Below are 20,762 nucleotides of genomic sequence, written 5' to 3' on the forward strand. Positions count from 1 at the left end.
GTATGGCCACCCTGAAGAGGTATTTGTTTTTTTCATCCATAACCACCCAGCGCAAGCACAGTCACAGCATTAGGAAAAACCACCTCTGAAGCCAGCCAAGAAGCTCAGGGTTCACAGAGGTCTCCTTCAGGACCAGGCCAGGAGAAGCCAGCTCTCAGCGTGCTGCTCCGCTCACGGAGGTAACGCAGCCTGGTACCAGGAGCCTGTGCCTGTCCCAGACGCCTGCTGAATGCTTGCTGAAGCCTGGACTGACTTTGGGATGATGCAGCAGGGAAGGAAGAGGGAGCTGAGTGAATTACAGATGCAAGAAACATGAGCAAACTCCCAGTCAGGGTCTCTCTGCATTTCAGGAAAAATGGTTTGATGTATATGGCTGGCTCGGACGCTCAGAGTGATGCCCCTCTGCCTGCCAGCCATCTGCCACATCACTCCCAGTTCTCCAGGCACACACGGCCAAGAGAACAGCCTCCCAGCCTCCAGCTGCCACACCACTGCCTCTCCGCCATCCTAGATTCTGACAGAAAAGCTTTAATACCGACAGAGGTCAAAAGCTTTGATATCTGACTGCGGTCCAGGCTGAGCAGGACTTGCATAAACAGCACGTGTTCCCAGCGAGTCAAGAACTGGACGCTGTCACTAGCCTCTGACCAGGAGAAGACATTTTCCCCAAAGACAGAACTAGTATCGGCTCCTTCTCCTGATTCTAAATGACATCAGTGGTCTGAAACAGGACGCAAAAACCTCTCTGCAGGTACAGCATTCGGCCTCAGCCCTCCACGCACACCCTGGCTGTACCATCACTAACTTGTCTTAAAAGTGAAATTCTTATAAAAATGGCAACCGAGAAAACATAAGAATCAACAAAAACCGGACACAGCCTCCAAGTCCAGAGAAATAAAACTAGATGAACTGCAACACGGAACAGGTAAAAAGGTGAGACTCTCACTTCACCAGCGGCACCATGCACAACGTTTCGATTGAGTCATTGACAAATCTGCTTTAGGGCAGAGAAATTTGGAAACATCAGGCAATCAAACTGTGAAGTCTGTGAAAGAATGTGATTGATGCAAAAATGTGATGAATCTAATGTGCTTGGCTCCAGAATTTCATGGCACACCCAATACTGGAACCAAATCTGATGGCTTCTTGGCGAGCAGTGCCCCTCTGTGTTCCCTGAACACTGTTATCCGTGTCCTCTTTGTTTGCTAGGTTTGGTCAGAATCTAAAGCTTTTATTTTAGCTACATTGCTAAGGATATGCCCCCATAAACAGAGACGTGTACATGCATATATACTCTGAATAATTGTGCAGAATTTCACTCTTCCCTCCTGAGACATAAAAGAGCCAAGTGTTATTAAATTTACGGCCAGTTTGTTGTAGTTTTCCCATAATTTGCTTGAGACACTGCAGATTTTTTTAACAGGCTGCCACTTCCTCTCCTGTTTAATGTTAAGGTACTTGTCCAGTCTCAGCTACACTTCCAACATCCTGGATTTCTATCTAAGGTTATCGGTCCCAGGGGCAGTATTCTGTTTAGCAGATGTGTCATTTTCTCTCTTCTTGTCTTCTGCCCTCTGATTTTGCGTGGAAAAGGAATGCCTGGGCCTGCAGAGCTCCAGTGGCAACAAAGGAGGGGTGCAAACTTAGATCACTAATGCTGCGGTCAGCATGAGACTGATTTTTCACTGCCGGTTGAGGCACGTTAGGATGTACTCCATGGCTGTGACCTCTAATTACGGAAAGCTGGGCATGACACCAGCACCCGACTTGGGGCAGGGGTGAGGGAGGAAAGCAGACCTGGTATTTGCTGATTGCGATGCAAGCGCCTACATTTGGCATTGTGGCTCCTGTAGTTAATTTTCTCTTGCTTACAGACCCATGTTACACCTAACCTTTCCTTCATTGCAAAAATATGCCTGCGTGCACACTGGGACATATTCTCCAGTGGAAAACAGACAATATAACCGCGATGTGAAAGAAATTACTATACTCCAAGGTGGATGCAGAGAGGTCCACAGAACTGCCTGTTCGCAGAGCAAGCCTCCCGATCACCCTGACACCTGAGCAGCCTTCCTTTACACTGCCAAGTTTGGAAGCGTACTAACGACACCCGCCCTGAGAGACTCGGCTCCACGGCATCCGTCTGTGCCCGTTCTGATCTGGCACTGAACCACACAAACCCAGAGTGCCCTGGGGGAAACCTACCTGCCCGTGCTGCACGTGCTGCTCGCAAGTGAGTGGGTGCCTACACACAGCGCCTGAAAACGCAAGACCATAGGTACAGTTTTTTTCCCAGTGTGAGGAGGGGACCTTTTTGGGACACGACCTTTTGTGAGACAGTCTGGGCAGCTCTCATACTGCGCATCTCGGAACTGTTGAATATTAGGAAGAAAGAAAGTGCATGCAGATGCAAGTTGAGTTTGATGGTGACAGATCACTCCTTCACAGGGACAGCTGGTGGCAGTGACAGACATCATACTCTAAATTAACCCTTCGTAAAGCAAAAGAGCAAAAAAGCCTCCGGATACTCACACATCGGCTTGAGCTGTCCGATGAGCTCCTCTTTTGTCCACTTGGCCCATTCCTTCTTGTCTGTGTTTATGGAGCACAAGATGGGGCCGCACGGTTTCCCACAGTCCTCAATGGCAGGGACGTTCAGGTAGTGCACCAACACGATGTCTGGGTTCTGCCGGGAGAGCAGAGCAAAAGTTACGTCACTTGGCCTCTCCCCAGCTCAGGGCTCTCTGCATTCACCTTCCCAATTAAAACTACGACAGAAAGCATCATGATTAGATCCCAGCATGTACCAGATTTCCCCGAGATCAGAGCTGCTCTTTAAAAGAGGTGGCAACAGACGAGGCACGACAGAGTCTCCACGCAGCTTCCCCCCATCCCGAGCACCCTCTGCTCGCAGCTCTCCCGCTCCCTTTGTGTGCTCAGGGTGAACCCTTTCTCCAGCCCACACGACGCCGAACGCTTGCAGGAGCCTCGCAGACACCAGTCGCAACACACCAGGTAACTTGCTTTGGTCTGCATCACCTGCGGTCTGTGTGATCCCATTCATCAGCTCTGGTCCACACTGGGCTATTTCAAATCCACAAAATTCACCCAAGAACGTCAGGAACAGCCGCGCTTTCTGTACGGCGGAGGGACGAGCCAAGGATGCCCACAGAGCGTATCAGAGTGCCCCAGCGACAGGCTCTTTTCTGGCAAGCCCGAAATTTCCTGTCTTTTGGAGCTCTTGCGGCTTTGCAATGAAAACAGCGAACTGCAGAAGGTCAGGACTGGAAGAGACCGCGTCCTTTGCAGAACTGCTGCAGAACAACTGCAAGGCGCTCGCTCCCGCAGGGCTGTTCAGTGCTCCCCTCCATCCCTGCGCGCCTTCGCACGGGGGCCGAGAGAGGGGACACAACGCTGCTTTGACGCACTGCAGCGCCGTCCCACTGACACGGGCCTTTCACGCGGGGAGCCGAGCAGCGCGTTACCACCCCGGGAGTGAATGATTCATCCTAGCAGCAGCCACAGAGACAACTCCGCTAGCTTCCCAACAGCGTCCCAGGGAGATCGTACAATAGATAATAACAAGATTGAGAAGCTGATTTCTTTCCCTTAAGTCATTTACTCCTAAGTTCACAAACTTTAATGATTGCTATGGAATTATTTATAAAAATAAATAGGATAATGGTGTAATTAAAACTCTAATGTTTCATTAATGCTGTTAGAGCCCTGCTCAGGGCAGGAGAGGGAACACGAGCCATCATCTGTCTGCAAAGGTTGTGCTAATGGGAGCACTTGCTTATGAAACCTGCAGAGCTGGAGCAGCATGCGGACGCACGCGCCGAGGAAAGACCAGCGGAAGGAAACGTCTGATGGGAAAACGCAGCACTACGGCCAGGCACGGCCTGCCGGGCAGCTCACCGCTGCCGGGTGCGGGGTCACCGCGCACCCCCTGCGCAGCCCCGGAGGAGGGGGGGCTGGTGGTGCCCCCCAGCTCCTCAAGACTTGCCAAGACAGTGCTGGCAGCCAAGAGGCCACCGGCGCCCGCGTACAGCAGCGTGACCAGCGCAGCTGCCCCACAGAGCGTGCCCGCCCTCCAACTGCGTCCCCTTGCGCGCTGGGACCCAGCGGGGCTTCAGCAACCAGCTGCGTCTCTCTGTCCGGAGGAGAAGCTCTTCCCGCGTTAGGAAGATGTGCAAGCAGGAACTTGCATTTTTTTCCTCCTCTATTGATGAGATGGGAAGCGGGGAATTTTCAGTGAAGATTCTTGCAAGACCGTGGTATCAAATTCTGGCAGCTTGTGTAAAGAGAGTTGTACTGCACAGGGAAGGGGCAAGGAAACCCAGGAGGGAACTGCTAACAACTTACTTTGGGCAGTTTTGCAAAGTGCTAGAGCAAAGAAAACCATTGGCCTTTCTATTCCTGAGGCTCTCCTGGAATCAAACAACTGGACCCTTTATGTTCAATTTTTACCTGCTCAAAACCTCCCGTTCCACACAGCACATCTGTCCCAGACAGACAGGACACATTAAAACACTGTATCCTCTCTTTCCACACCGCAGGGCAAATCCTCGGGTCACCACGCAGAACGGAGCCACGTGTTCCTTTCAGCCTTCCTGTTTGACTCTTTAAAGGCGACGGAGGGGAGAGCTGGGGCTCCCAGGGAATTAACAGGGGAATTAAGGGGGCGGCTGAGGAGTGGGCACCGCGCAGACCCAGGCAGGCGATGAAGGGAGATCTGAAGCATTACAGTCCTCATGCATAATTCAGCAAAGATTCAGATAATAAAAATGATTACCTATACACCCAAATAGTCTCCATCAGCTAATTTAACATAATTAGTGATTTAGATGATGAAGTGATAAAAAGTAATATGCTTCAGAGATTTTGTATAGACACCTCTTGCTCTCAGAGGAGTTTCAAAGAAGAGAGCAAGGGCATGCTGCCGCCGCGGCACCGGGCGACCTGGCCGTTCTGCAGATGCTTCCTCCTCCATTTCAGATAAACTGTATTTTCCACAGCCTGATAGTCCCTGTTTGTCACCAGGCAAGTCAGGATGACGGGGCTTCCTGCAGCAGCAGCAAGTGGACTGCAGCAGTGGGTTGGCACTGGAATTTATACTTTTTATATAAAAAGTATGTAAAATAAAAGAAAACCACAGGTGCGTTCCTTATGTCTACACCTAAAGTTGACCCTGGATTGGTAAGTCTCACGAATGCCAATCTACCTAATAAACAAACATTTTGACACAAATTAAGAGAATATGTATGTTTTGGAAAACTCTCAACCAGCAGAGTTAACCTGTTTCTTTGTGGAGACCTCCCAGTAGAACAAGAGAGATGTGAAAGACTAAAATAAAAATTACAAATGCAACTTCCACGCGGGAAATGTGCCAGGACAGGGGACACGCCACAGCAGAAGCCCCTTCCGCGGGCAGCAGGGAAATCCCACAGGGAGCCCTGGACTGGGCTGCAGGCGGCTCTGGAAACGTGCCCGTCGGAAAGCTGCCCGTCACTGCAGTGCCCAGAGCCTCTGCAGCGCTGTTCGCTTCCCGTGCATCCAAGTCGAAGCTGTTGCCGTCTGTCCCTGACCCGGGCAAGGCTCCCCGGCACGCTGCACCCGCGGCGTCTGCTCCCCTCCTGGGCACGGTCTCCTTTGGGCGGCAGTGGCGTTGTTCCAGTATCCCTTAGGCTGCAGGGTAAGCAGGAGACGGCGCAAGAAGTGGTTAAAAACCCCACAAAAAGCTGTTAGTTTTTATAAAGAAAAATGCAGCTGCAACATCTGTCTGACTCTTGTTTGCAGCTTCATCAGCACTAAGTGGTCAATAAATCAGACTGGCATGGCGTTACATTTCTCCCATGGCTTAACCATTAATCTAGTGCCAGTTCTCACAAAAAATGAAGGAGAAAAACTATGTGATAGTGAAAGTATATACATTATCCAGAAAGTAATAACAGCACGTAATGGCGCTGCAGCCCTCCCGCCCAGCGCGATCCCCGGAGCAGCGGCGCAGCCTCCCTGCGCTACCCACGACACGCTACTTAAATTAACCAAGTAAATCAGCTACTGTTTGTTCCACCAGCCCACTGTGTGTTCATGTTTCTCACATTAGCAGAAACACAAAGCTGGGACAAGCCGGGCTGCTCCGGCTCTGGCAGCGTGGAGGGCAGAAGCGCAGAGCACGCGGCCAGGCTGTGCGGGGCTGATCCGCGCTGGGACAAGGGAAGCGCAGGTACCACCAGCGCCCTGCCACGGAAACCTTCCTCTCGTCCCAGCAACCGCCTTCCGCTTGCTGGTCACTGCCATTCCCCCATGCATGGGGAAGTCTCCTTTCGCAGGGAGAGGATAATCACAGAAAACTTCTCCCTCCTTGCTGTCCACATCCTAAAGCATGCTTTTTTTGTTCTGTTATTTTCTTTTATAAAGCAAAAATCAAAAGCCATTTCTGGCCAGCTTTCAGCTGCTTTTCAGCAATGGCAATCAGCTCAAGGCTAAATCCCACTGGCAGGCGCTTCCAAGTCACCAATGGACATGGCTGAAGGTTTTTTATTTGGAAAAATACCTCTGAGCTGGAAGTTTTGCATTTGTACTCCCTGCTGGAAGGACGAAAGGAAACAAATCATCCTCAGGGACAACGAGCATCAGGGAATTGAATCCCAGCCACCTCGCAAGGACATTACCCCGAAATAGAGCCCCGGGAGCCGTAGCCATCAGCTCTGCTCCGCCGTGCGGCCGCTCACCCTGGCTTCCGCTGGATACCCCTGTGGTTTCTGTTACGTCAAACTTGCAAAATACTATGTGTTATTAAAACCGTGGAAGGTAAAACCAGCCTTTTCCGGCCCTAATGGCTAAACCACGAAGCCGAAGGGCAGAAGGAGCAGAGGAGCGTGGCAGGGGATGCAGAGGCAGCTCCTGCGCCCCCCTCCCTCCCCTTTCTCCCCTGAAATTATTAAAGGTTTTTTTTTTCTTTTCTGACGACTATTCATTAACGAGATTTACTTTGTATTCCTCAAACCATTCAAAAGGTTGAAAAGCAGTCTCAGCTTTCTGGGAACATAATTCACATCCATCGCTGTGGGGGAAATGAAGTAGTACCTAACAGATTATCACCCAGCAAACAGACAACACAAAAGGTTTCCGCGGTTTGTTGTGTGCTGTACCCACAGGTAACTCAGCGAGAGGCACTGGAGTGTCCCTTGTGTTACCGACAAACAAACCAAGGAAGGAAACTACTCCCAGACACAGAGAGGTGCGGACGATAGGCCCTTCTGCTATTTACAGCAGTGTCTACCTGGAGAGTTTCCTCTGGATTTTTAACGGTTTGAGTGGAGCCTGGGATACCTGGAGCACAAGACACAAATACACAACACGGACACAGAAGTAGTGGGATTTTAATCCTTTTCAGAGACTACATGCTAGCTTTGGACAGGATTACTGGCTTGAATCCCAGCAATTTCTTATCTTTGAACTAATTTCTAACTGAGGTCATGCTGCAGAAGGTAATCTGATGGCTGATGCGTTAGAAAATGTTAATCTAACAGCGAAATCCAAAAAAATCTAACATTGACTTTAAACGCACATCTCATTGCCTTAAGTTACCTTGAGGTGGGCATGTTTAATTAGGGAATTAATTAATAAAATGAGCTCCTCTGAACAGTCCCAGGGATCATGTTTATTTAATGTGCACTTTGAAAGATACAGAAAAAACACAACGCTGTAATTCCTGGCCTCTAAAATTCCAAAAGGAAATTGATTTCTGAGCTGCTTAACATCCTTCACAGCAATGCCTCCTGCGCTAGTAAAAGGTCCAACAGAAGGACGATACGCACGACTGGAAGCCTGCAGCAACATAAAACCAAGGCACTTCTCTTTCTCATGCAGGACATCAGAAATTTCTTTTCATCTGTGTCACCGCTCCCAGCTGGAAGCTTTAATTCACACAGGCAGCTGACAGGGACAAGATAATTCTGCCCTTAGCTGGGACTGCCTCTGTTTGTCCCGAAACACCTGGCGCTGCTGACGCAGGGGTCCTGAGTCCTGTGCCTGGGGACAGAAACGTGGCAGGGAAATCTCCTGTCCTGCTCACTGCTCCGGAGCAACGAATCTGCTGCAGGCCACCTGGGAAGGGCCGAGGAGACCTGCGTCTTCGGCACCTGACCACTCGCAGCCTAGAAAACACCACACACGCAGGGCTCTGAGCAGCGGCGCATCACCAGCTCAGCGCCGACCCGCAGCGACGGCACAGGGGCTGCTCCGGGAACAGTGGGGCCTCCAGGCCCCGGCACAGAGCACGGGGAGCCGAGGAGTACGAGCTGCTCTCACCTTTTGAAATGGTGGTTTTTACTGTTTTCCACTCAATCCTTTATGACAGTACAGCTGGATTCTTGAAAGACCAGCCTGAGACCTCAATCGCCGCTGGGCGGTTGGTCACAGAAGGTGCCTGGGCAGCTGTTTGAGGTGGCTGAGTAACCTCCTCAAGCGTTTGCCAAGGCTTGTGTATGAAAATGAACCACTGTAAAAGCATGCACAGAAAACTTACGGATAGCAACTTGCCCTACTCCAGCTTGCTTAGTGATATTCTTTCTTAACACACATGCTGCTCCAAAAACCACATGACGGCAACGGACGCCTTTTACTGAGCTCCTGCATCTGGCATCGATCCCCTTTTAAGGGAGACAAATTTGCCATGGAAATCATGGAAGCATCTCCTCCTCCTCCCTGTCACTTGCTCTCTCCAGTTGTCCAAGGTTTTACAACTCATTCTGCAAAAGCCCTGAGGTTCTTCAGATGATTCCATGATTCTATGACAACTCTGAGGGCAAAGCAGAGGTTTCTTTGGGTGTGAATTCCTTCGAGGTGCTCTTCCTGACAAACGAGCTTACTGCAGAAATACAGATTTCTAGGTATATTGTGCACACACTGCTACTTCCACTTTTGAAGGCCGATGCTGAACCAATGCTGCTCTGTTTTCTGATGTTAGACCTGCATCTTGCAACCATTCCCAGACTAGTGTAACTTCTTCTGCACGGGACGTGGTGCAGGAGACAACCAAAACTTACATTTCAAAGTGTCCTGTGCTTGAATTGTGCTTTTCATTTCCAGAGCATCTCAAAGAATTTGCCAACAGGTACAGCCAGCTTATATACCGGGATTACTTGGTTTAACCGCAAAACACAGCTCTTTCGCGGGTAAAACAAAGCCAACGCTGGACAGCACACAGAGTGAGGAACACCACGGCCCCCAAAGCTGCAGCACCGAGCTCTGCCCTGCCATTGCATTAACAGTTCAAAACCACCTTACGCTCTCCAGGCGAACACGAACAAAGCCGTGCCAAATTAGCACAGACAACGTAAATACCGCGGCACTGAACACGATGTGACGGCGCCAGCCCCTCTGCAGACTGTTAGCCCATGAAAGATTTGCTGCTGCGTTCAGGCTGTTTTTCCCCCAACAAGCGTGAGCCAGAGGTCCCTCAGCTGACATTTGTGAGGACTTTTTTATTTCCTTCATTCTGAAGTACAGAATCTCCTCTCCCTCTTTCTGTTTTTATTGCAACCTTTTCACGGGAATTCTGTCATTGCATTTCAAACAGGCTCCGACGGAGTGAAGCTCAGAACTCGTCCATCCTCGCCCCCTTCCAGAAATGCCAGCATTACAAAGCGTGCCCCAAGTGGCTTCCATCCTCTCCCCGCTCACCCCAGCCAGAGACACAACAATAGCCGGTCTGAAATATGAAGAAATTTTAATTTCAAAGCTCCACTGACATTCACAAAGTGCTTTCAAAGTTTGTACCAACAGAATGCACTGCTTCAAATTCCAGTCTGAATGCTGATGGTGCAAGTTCTTCCTCTCATGTGCTGATGGCTTAGTTTGCCTCAATAACACTATTAACTCGTAAATATTAATGCATTTCTGTGAATTAAGGACAGTTCAATAGGTACCTGAAGATACCCCCACTTTTTATTTTTTTAATGAGTATTGTTGTTGGCGGAGCAAGCAATGGGAAGCTGACATTTCCAAACACGAACAAGAAAACCCCAGGAGAACGTACCCAGAGCTTGTGCTGGGCTCTCCCTCCAGAGACACGCCGTCTCTCAGTGCTGCTCCTAAAGCTTCATCAGGCTCTACGCTATTTTTGTGCGTATGCAAATGTGTCAAAATCATTTGGAAGCTGATTGCCCCTCAAAAGCCATACGCGCTCCCCACAGCGGCAGCACATGAGCACCAGCACGCAGGAGCGGAGGACGCGGACTGAAGGCACATCCAAGGGTTGGCACACGTGCGAGGCGCGGAAGACAGCGGCTCGGCCCTTCACGGGCTGCGCTGGACTCCCAGCCCCACACAACCCACCCGCACACGCGCTGACCAGGAAAGGGGCCTTCTGCAGCACTGGGAGGTGATGGCAGCTCCGGCAGCATCCTGGGGACCAGGGCTGTGCCGAGCAGCCAGCTCTGCCACAGCTTCCCACAGCCAGCCGCCGCGTGCCGCTGGAGGAGGTGGGACTCCCCACCACTCTCGCTGGGCGTGACGGACTCCCCACCAGCTGTACTCTGCTGTCACGGGACTAACCTGTGGTTTTTGGCTGGTGACCGTTTCAGGGGAATGGCTTTGACAAGCCTGACAGGGACGAGCTGCCCCTCGCAGCACGGGTCACTCCTTCCCCCAGCCAGGACACAGTGCCCACCAGCCCCGGCCCCTTCCCGTAGATCTGCACGGCACAGCATGGGCAGAGACATGGGGCTCCAGGCGCCCGGAAAGGATACAAGTGTGACCTTGACACCTGCCTGGAGGAATAGGAGATAAATGCTATTTAGTGTTCCTCGCACCCTGTATGGTCTGCGGTAAGCCAACGAGTTCTTTTTATTTTTACTCTTTGCTCTGGCTCCGAGGGCTTTGCCATTTATAGGTTCTTTAAATTTGTCACTTTTGATATTGGTGACCGGTAATACAATTCCCAGAGGAAGAACATCAATAACGTTCAAACACTTTCATAATGTTGGCTTTGATAGTCGTGCAACACTTCTGTTCCTGTGGCATAACCCTTACGACACCGCTATACAGCATCCAGGTTGTGCACCGAAGGTTCTGTCCTGCCTGGATAACCTTTTCAGATAAGAGTCACTCCCAGGGCCAGGGAATCCAAAGGTCTCCTCCTGCGTATGTAATTTGGAGTCCAACTGTGCGTTGGATACGTGGGCTCACAGAGACGTGAGAGTCCAAATTAAAGACGCACAGGGAGGCCAGCCAACGCGGGGCCGTCCCCAGAGGCAGAGCCGAGCAGATACCAGGGACACGCCGAGCTGCCATGTCAAGGACGGGCACGACTCCTCCATCTCACCCCAGTTGCTGCTGTTTTCTCATGAGGTACGGCATCCTAAAGAGGACTCACAGCAGCCAGCTGGGAACTGATGCAGCACTTTAGACTGGAAACACCAAATCCTAAGGCAAAAACAGGATCAGACTGGAATTTCTTCTGAATTGCAAGAAAAGGATTATTAGACACCCTTCTTTCTTCTTCACGATCACTCAGAAGCCTCAGATTTCCCCAGACAGGAGATTAACAAACAGAGATTAGCATCTAAGAGCTCCCGCTGCAGGCTGTGTTGGTTGGAGCCCAGCTCTCTGGGCCGCTGGTATGTACACTTCTAGACTCCCAAGCGGACGCCTTGAAATCGTAAAAGGAAACGTGAACCCCACCAGTGCTGCTGCGCCGCTCAGAGGGCTCCAGCCTGCTGCTGAGAGCAGAGTCAGCTCCTCACCAGCCCTCTCCAGGGACTCCGAGTCATTCTGGCCACACAGGCATTTTAGGGAGATCTTCTCGTACATCTGACAATCAGATGTTGTTTCTCTATTTCACGTAAGAGAGCAAACCCGGAACCACTCCCAGGGTGGACTAAGAGCTCTGAATTCCAAGGATGAGCACACATTCCTTCCTGGCTCCTTTTTGCCCCAAATCCATGCACGGAGAGAAGAGAACGGTAAACTGGGCAGTGAGCCTCTACTGCCCGAACACCCAGTGCAGAACACGCAACAGCAGCCCCGCTGCTAACCAGAGACACCGGTATAGGAGATGGCAGAAGGGGTGCCACAAGCCGGCGAAAGCAAAGCGAGCAGCCCTGCAGCCCGACCCACCGGCCTCGTGCCCACCACACAGGCGCAGCCCTGCAGCCTCCCACAGCGAGGGCACCCTTCACCTCAGCACTGTGCTGCTCAGGCGGAGGCGAGCTCGGCATAGCCCGTGGGCTCGGGCTGAGCCAACGACAGGTGCCGATACCAGAACCAGCTTTTTAACTGGTGACAGCAGATTTATCAGGTGAGCGTTTGGAGACGTGGCACGTGAGAACTACCGGAACTCCATGGCTGTGGCTCACCTCATCCCTTCGGGGATTCCCCCTGATCTGTCTATTTCAACGTATGCTCTAACAACAACAGTCAAGTTTTGTCAATGCCTTCTGAAGAATATAACAAATAGCAATGCATTTGCTGTTATAGGTAGAAATTCCTTTTTTTTTTTTTTTTTTAAATTTACTCACCGTGCATGTTTATGAAGTGCAGATACTTTATAAAGCGAATGCTGCTGCGGTGTACACTGACATCAGCAAGAGAAAATGCCACACAACGCCAAAAACATTGTGCACTTTACAAAATATGAAAAGGCGGGGAATTTCAATAGGAGTTTCAGTAACAGATACAAACTATTACACGTGGCAAGCCATTATTCATTTCACCCATCAGCCGCTTGACCCAACTACATCATACACTGGTATCTTCTGAGAAATCCCCAAACAGCAGCAGTAGTTGGAACATCCAGTGCCAGACATGGCAATAATTAAAGTTTAACATGAGTACTTTTAAGTTTGTAAATGCTAGGGGAAAGCAAGCGCAGATGAAATGTTTATTTCAGCTTAGGAACTGATGCATCTGAAGTAGCATCTAAGAAACAAGTGACTTCAAGGAATGAACAGTTTATTAGAAGAGTCCTTGAAATCCCAGAAACAGCAGTATTCCCCACCATCCAGGTTTTTCAAGTTTACTGCTTTTTTTTTTTTCCCCCCCCGGGTACACAGAACATGGAAGAGCAATGGATACCCACGTCTTACTGCCCTTTAAAAAATGACAGACCAGTTTTTCTTCTTCAGCTTGCACACCTCAGATCTTGAACTCCATCAGACCGTGTTTCTCACACGGTCACATCCCTTTCAATAGTATGAAGAAGTATTAGAACAGAAAACTATTGCTAGTACTATTTATTAGTATTAATAGCTAGAAATGCCACCCCTGCGGGTGAGGGACACAGGACGAAGAAAGAGAAGCGAAGTTCGATTTGGTGCCGCAGTAAGAGGAGCTGCTGCTTTGCAGCATCCTGCACAGGTTTTGTGCCTGGGAACAATTTTCCTTTGCCAGCCAAGAGCCTTTGAGCCAGAACACCTGCCCAGAGGCCATTTGTTGCTAGACACAAGTGTCTTCACTCGCCCAGCCCCAGACTGTTGCTCTCTAACATTGCTGGAACAGAGACCTGCTGCTGTCTCAGCAACAGCATCATTTGGGGTGCCCGCAGCCGCGCCTCCTCACAAACAGCTCCACGGGAAGGATTTTCATCTTGGCAGACACACAGGAGCTGCTTTCCCCGTTCCTCAGGAACATTTCCATTGCCCTCAGGAGGGTTTCTGTCACCTGCCATGGCGCAGAGCACAAGAACCAGCAGAACCAGCAGAAATTTGAGTCACCGGGATTCCCCATGTTATTGCCTACTCGTTCTCAGAAAAACGAGCATTGGAGGCGGCGAACACGCTGCCCGGGAGCAGCTGCTCTCACCTTGTTGCTGGGACCAGAACGCCCAGCGGTACCCGGGGTTGTGCCGGCACTGCCACCCTTCTGCCTCCAGCCTGCGTTCACAGCGACAGACACAGAATGACAGAACAGCAGAGAAGATTGTCCTCCTTATGTAGGCAAAAGCTGGTTACGTTATTCCTCAACTGTGGGCATGAGAAGCAGCACTGCCCACCCCAGGGCTGTGATGCTGAAGCTTGCGGGAGAGCACGTCCTGCCCCGCCAGCCGGAAGGGCAGGTACCTCAGGCGATACCATGTCTGCCTGCCGCGGCACGGAGCACAGAGACCTGTGAAGGGACACATAACCAGACTGCAAGCAGCAAACCCAGAGCGGGCGAACGCATGGATGCCCCGCAGAGTCTCCTTTTGGCTCTGCATTAGGAGAGCGTGCCCTGAGGAACGCTGCATCCCTCTCTTTGGGCAGAGAATATTTAAAGACAAAAATCCCGTACGCAGCCAAAGAGCCTCCGTTACAGGCAGTTTGAATTCTGCTGTCTCCGAGTTTCCTGCCAGTGCTACGTCACAAGCGTTTCAGCTAGCTCAGAGGTACAAGGACCTGGAAAGCATCATGAGGCTCTTCCCTCTCGACTTGGCCCCCCCTCACTAACAAAACCACGACACACACGCTATTTGGAAACAACCAGAACAGCCGCCATGCCTAAGGAAATTACAGCCAGATTGCCAGCGTTCGCCAAAAAACAAAGCACATCCCTGCCCTACAAAAAGCAGCGGGGCACCAGCCAGGGTTTCTGATATGACATGTAACAGTCCATACATCGCCGTAGCTTGGTGCTATGGCGATGGCGGTACAAGCAGACCACAGAACTCGCGGGCAAGTTCTCAGTAATACGGTAAACTCCCTGCTAGGTTCACTGCATCGTCAAGTCGTTCTGCTTTATAGATAGAGACACAAGGAAAAAATGAAATCTAAAAAGCATTGTCAACTTGAATGATTTTCCAGGTTCTTGTCACTAAACAACCATCATCCCTCAGAGCATAAGAAAGGCAATAAAACCAATAGAACTAATAAAGGAAAACTGTGTGGAGCTTGACAGATCTGGCTGTCCCTGGCAGGTGACAGCCTATTTTACCACGCCGGCAAATTGACGCCGCAGTAGACTTGTCCACAGGATAAGTGAGACCCTGACAAAACCGGCACCCACTCCTAGTTTTTCAGCGCTGTTAAGTTCTACTAAAAGAAAAGGTCCATTTCGAAAGACCATTCAAAGGGTTTCACAGAATATATTTGCAGCTGATATAACAGCTGTTTAATAACTGCTGTTCAACTTCTCGCCCCTGCTGAACATCGGAGCACAGACCCAGCCTGTTCTCTATCACCAGTCATTCTTCACGGCTGCTAAAGGGATGCACCTCACCTTGCTAATATTGTTTGTCCCCATATGGAAAACACCTTGAATTTTTATTTGTAACTGAAATAATCAAGGAAAACCAAACTAAACAGCTTTCCAAAACAGAGTGTGGAAGAGATACGCCTCCACGCAGCGGACGTCAGCGGGAAGTTAAGCCCTGTACTATTCTGAGGGCAGAGGTTAGGTGCTCACATCCTGTGCTGGTGCTGACGGCATGGGGCTCAGGTCTGTCCACAGCTCTGGAACAGAAAAACTCACCCATGCTTCGGGCAGTCCGTCTCCGTTTTGCTCTCTGCTGAGGCCGAGAGCACAGCGGGAAGGGGCGCATCCCCAGCAGGCGCCTGAAGAACCTAAGAACCTGCTAACAGTTCCTCTGTGCGCTCACTGGATGGAGGTGCCTTTGAAGTAACTTATTTACCAATAAATTACAACGGTCTGAAATCATTGGCAATGAAATAAATTGTTTTAATTGATCTGAACTTTTCTACGACGTGGGAGCTTCATTTCTATATAATTGCACTTTCTACAGGACTAAAATAGCAAAGTAATCACTCTTAGAGCTTGCAGTCTTTAAAACGCTCCTTATTCTGAAAGGCTACATGGTTGACATGAAGAATCAATCCACACTTCCATGACTCCTTCATGTTTATGTTTGTAAGGAACCTTGAACCTGTCTCACGAACCTTGTAAGGGCTCAAAGGCTTTTCCACGTCCAGGGATGCGCCGAGGCAGCAACCCACCGCAGGCACTTCGTGCAGGAGGAGCAGCATTTCGAGACGCGCCTGCTCTTGCTGGACTCCTTGTAAAATAAAAAGTCCTGTGAATACTGTTTTGGGGATCACAGAAGTGATCACAGAAGACAAAGGCTATGCAGATTTGAATAACTTCTAGATTTCATGTGGTATAACCTCGGCCAAACACAAAGGCGCAGAGGTCCTGCTGATCCCTGCACACAGCTCAGCCCCATTTTGTCCGAGTACCGGCAGCCTCTGCCAACAGCAGCAACCTAAACCAAACGAGGTGCGCCGCCATCAAGAGCACACACATCTTCTATTCAAATTGGGTGGGGGGTTCAGAGGAAATATTCAATTTATGAATAGAGCATAAACGGCATCTTTCAAAATAACAGTTTTAGGCACAGATTAGCTCTCCATCCTCGTCGCTTCTGATAGGGCTAATCACCACCCTAAATCAGTGTTTCAGCTCTACCTGACATTGGAAATCACATATAATTATACTGATTAATTTTGCTGAAAACATGCAGTGTTTTGCCACAGAAATGTAAACATAATAAGGTGAAAGGGTGACACAAACAGCAAAAGCTGACTGCTGTTCAGGAAAAACACCACTCAGGTGCTGAAGGCATTCACTGAAAGAGCAGTGTCGATTCCCACTTCTGCCTGCTGGTTTCTGAAAAAAAAAAAAAAGCAGCAGAGGAAAAATGGTAGAAGTATGACTCAGGAGTATAGCTGCAGCCTACTAAAGGCATCCAATTATTTATATACATGCATTAGAACAAAATGAAGTGGAACAATATAGAAGCACTGCTCGAAACAGCAGCTGTCCTGCAGACCATCTGCGCACCCGAGCGCCCAAGGACACGCGAGCTGGTACGGGGCAGCGGGAGCTGCGGGAAGGCAGCGGGACGGAGAGGGAGCTCCGGCCGGTGTGGTGGGGGTGATCACCTAACAGCTGGCAGGAGAAATGTAAAAGGCACCGCACCACGAGGAGACTGCGAGAGGAAAAAACCCTAGAGCTGGAATTCCTCCTTTGTCACCCTTGGCAACATCAGCATTTCGGAAGCTGCAGCAGCTCCAGAAGCACGCTTGTCCTCACCGCCTACAGACCAGATCAGTTCCCACCAGGGGTGAATGGACGCAGAATTTCAGCAAAGCCTGGTCATTTCACACAAGAAACCAGATCAACACATCACACTTAAAACTGAGAGAGGTGCATTTCTTCTTAGCTGCGCAAAAAATGTGGTTTCTGAAAAGCCACTGGAAGAAAATTGTTTGGGTTTCAATTTTAAAGCTGCACTTAACCAAATACCCTCTGTCTTCAGATGCAGTGGCAAGGAAAAGTAGCAAATTACTTGCTTTTCCTGTATGTAAAATGACAACTCCTATCTTATCAGTCCCTCATCAGCTGATTTTACCTGAAATCAATGCTCACGGAGCTGATAAATCACTGCGACCAGTTCTTCCCACACATTGCCTTGTGGGGCGGCGGCTCAGATTATCTGGATGGTTTGGCTTATTTACGCACGAGCACAAACCCAACCTACAGCAAAGCACCTGCATCCCACAGAACAGCAGCACGGGTTTGAGTAAACACAGCATTTTCCAGGGATAGCATGGCACGTCTCGCTCCCAGGAAACAGCATTGCCTGGGTATGGGGAGCACCCCGCCTCCCGAAAGTGCTTGGCCCGTGGTGCTCTGGTTTCCCACGGAGCGTCTCTGCGGCAGGCAGGGGAGCCCAGGGCACACTCCGTCCCAGCCCAGAGCCTGAAGGTAAACTGAAGGGAAAGGCAAACACAAAGCTCCAGCTGAGTAAGGAACATTAAGTCTGACGTGGGGCAGCTGTGATGCATTACTCACCCTGATAAGTTTAATGTATAATTTAGAAAGATATCACCAAAATGGAAAAGAAAAGCTCTTAAGCAGCTCTGAAGGGTATTCAGCTCAGGCATCGCATGCCGTTAGTGATTAAGGAAAGCTTCTAGCCCGATGGCAGAAACCCACCCCTCGTCCAATAATTTGATTTAGATCTGTCTCAGCACTTCAGAAAGAACATGCTCCTTTCCATAGGCCAGGTTCAGGCTTTTTATTGAGTATTAGCTATTACCTCCCCGCTTGAGGGCCAAGAGCCATCAGATTGGAAAGCCCTTGTCCTCCAACCGCTGCTCATGTGGCAGGCAGCCTCACCTAGGCAGCTTCAACTCGCACCTTGGAAAACACAAATAATCCCAAATTACATTAGAAAGACCTTAGAAGATGCATCACCACCACCAAAAAAAAAAAAAAGTAAAATAAGTAAAAAAAAAAAAAAAAAAAAAGAAAAGAATCACAGCTTACATAGCACATCAGGTGATACTATTTTGTTTTACAGCAGCATAAACAACAGCCATTTTGCAAAATTATTTTGAAGAAAAATTTATCTCTGTGAAAATAAGATCTTTGCTGGGCATCTCCTGCCCTTTCTGCTTTGGAGGGATGGTGCGGAAGAGGGATGCTCTGCTGCTTTTTGAGGAGGGTTGTATGTGGGTGACTGTCAGTCCAGCACCCGCCTGACAGGGAAACAGCAAGGAAAGGTTTTTCGCTGGCGTCCCCTAGAGTCCGCATTTCAGAATTAACAGGTTCTGATACCGCTCATGCTCCTATGAAAAATATTTTGATGATTAGGGATGCCATTCGTTAACAGGATGAATGTGAAGAGTGCCCGGCGGAGCAAGGGCAGCTGCGGACACCGCCCAGTACAGAGCAAGCCTGCACCACGCAGACAGCGAGGAGGGGATGGTGCAGCCACGTCCCACCCTGGGGATGCAATGGCTCCTACTCAGGCCTGGCACCAGTAGCAGCTCAGCTTCATTTTCTTCCCTCTGTGAGATTTCCAGCAGTGCCGACCAATCTTCAGCGCTGCCACCTTGAATTATCTTTGCCCAGCTCACTGCAGCGCTGTTAGGGAGCTCAGTCAGGTTCCCAGTGGATGCCATGGCCCCGCAAGGAGAGCCATCACCCCGAACTGGGATGGGCTGGCAGGCTGCATTTGGGGAGCCATCACCCCTAACTGGGAAGGGCTGGCAGGCTGCATTTGGGGAGTTCAGCGCCCACATTTCAGTGCAATCCAGCACTGTCCCAGCAGGATGCTCCTCCACCAGCCCACACCACGTGGCTGCCATGGGCCCCAACAGGTGAATTTCAAGCAAACCAGCAATGATGGATGGCACCAGGCTAGACCCGAGACAGGGAGGAAATTAATCCACAGAGCCAAAAAAAGTGCTGTGGCATGCAAGGGAGGGAGGTCACACAGGGGGACAGTGACAAAGGGCCTCACGAGGCCCCAGAAGCGTGGCTAGTCCCAGTAGGGTCCAAGGTTCAACGTCCCTTCCGGCAGTTCCCCTGACAAAATTGCTCATTATTTCTCTGGATGCTCTCACCATCCATGCATATTTTCATTCCATTTTTGAGTTTACCACATTCAAGAATCAAATAACATCCTGCAGCAGTTTTATGGTACTTCCTTTACTTAAATCAGATTTTAGTTTTGTTGCTCTTCAGTAAAATTCATTGTCCCCTTATTCGGTACTGTAAGATGAAAGGGACAGAAGCACCTTCTCCACACTGACAACCCATTGCTACCTCTAATCTGAGCTTCAAAAAAACCCCAAGAACCTACAGGACTAAGAAAGAGCTTCCCAATTTTCTCCCTCTTTCCCAGCTTGCTGCTGAAAATACACGTTACGAAAGGTCTTGATTCTGCACAGCGCAGCACCCACAGCATCCTGTGCTCCAACACCGATTTGACCGAAAGCAGCGGTTTCCGGTCCCAGCAGCACAGCTCTCCTGGGCTCACTGGTCCCTGAGGAAGGCAGAGATGTTTTTCAGGACACATCACCACTGCAACTGCTCCGTGAAGCGTTTATCACACGCGTATTTTAAACTCTTGATAACACTCATGCAGAGATAAGGGAGCTGGAACTCGGGCCACAGTTCTGTAATGTTCTCCCGATTTCTAGCGGTTTATCTCCAGGAAGTATCGCTGTATCTCCCAAATCCTTACGCATTAGCACAGCTGCTGCTATGGGCCTCTCTGACCTCAAATAGTACTGCCTGCAGTAACTCACCCTGAAAAGCCTGCTGAGAGGGACCCCTCGTACCACGAGCAGCCTGCCTCCAACACCCGAGCTCCAGGCGCTCATCCCTGCTGCGAACAACAGACTTTGGGCCCATGTTCTGCTGTTTACTCAAAGCAATGACTGCCTGCGCACCTTCCGCACAGCGACCTTCGGCATGCGGGAGAGGAGCGGTGACCCCGAATTTCCATCCTTTGGGAGGTTACAGCACGACTGGGAGTTAACTGGTGATGAGCGTTTCACGCTGCTGCACAAGCACGGAGATCCTGGCCGCTGCATCAGGCGGCTTTTACAGCACCGCGCTGGAGCCACGGCCCCGCCAGATCACACAACACAAAACAGAGCCTGCAACAGAGAGATACCGAGCACAGGGTAATCCAAGCCAATTCCCTTGACAGCACACAGCTGGCCCTGGTAATTCTGGACACACCAGAGAGCACCTGGGAGCAAAGCAGCCCGAGACGTCCCGCGGGCCAGCGGGACCAGCACCCAACTGCTGGGGACAGGCCCGTAATCCCTGACACCCCGCAACCGCCTGTGCTCCCTCCGGAACGGAGGGAATAATCCTCAGGGGCTCTCAGCAGAGATTTGCCAGGAGCTGTTTGCTTTGCATTGAGCTGGACCAGCAGCGCTCGTACAGCCAGAGCAATCTGAGGCCATGCTTTTTTATTTTCTGGTGGTTTTTTTTTTTTTCCTTCTCCAAATCACAGA

General features: G+C 50.2%; 1 protein-coding gene across 1 annotated transcript in view; it reads right to left on the minus strand.

Moving 5' to 3' along the window:
- The window catches only part of CAMTA1 (calmodulin binding transcription activator 1), a 289,818-nt gene that overhangs the window by 62,646 nt on the left and 206,410 nt on the right, over window positions 1-20,762 (minus strand). The window contains exon 8 of the mRNA XM_086764761.1: window positions 2,533-2,686. Coding sequence (XP_086620887.1) covers window positions 2,533-2,686 — 154 coding nt within the window. The remainder of the gene's footprint in view (window positions 1-2,532; window positions 2,687-20,762) is intronic.

Source organism: Chlamydotis macqueenii, chromosome 21 (assembly GCF_036417535.1).
Source record: "Chlamydotis macqueenii isolate bChlMac1 chromosome 21, bChlMac1.mat, whole genome shotgun sequence".
Lineage (NCBI taxonomy): Eukaryota > Metazoa > Chordata > Aves > Otidiformes > Otididae > Chlamydotis > Chlamydotis macqueenii.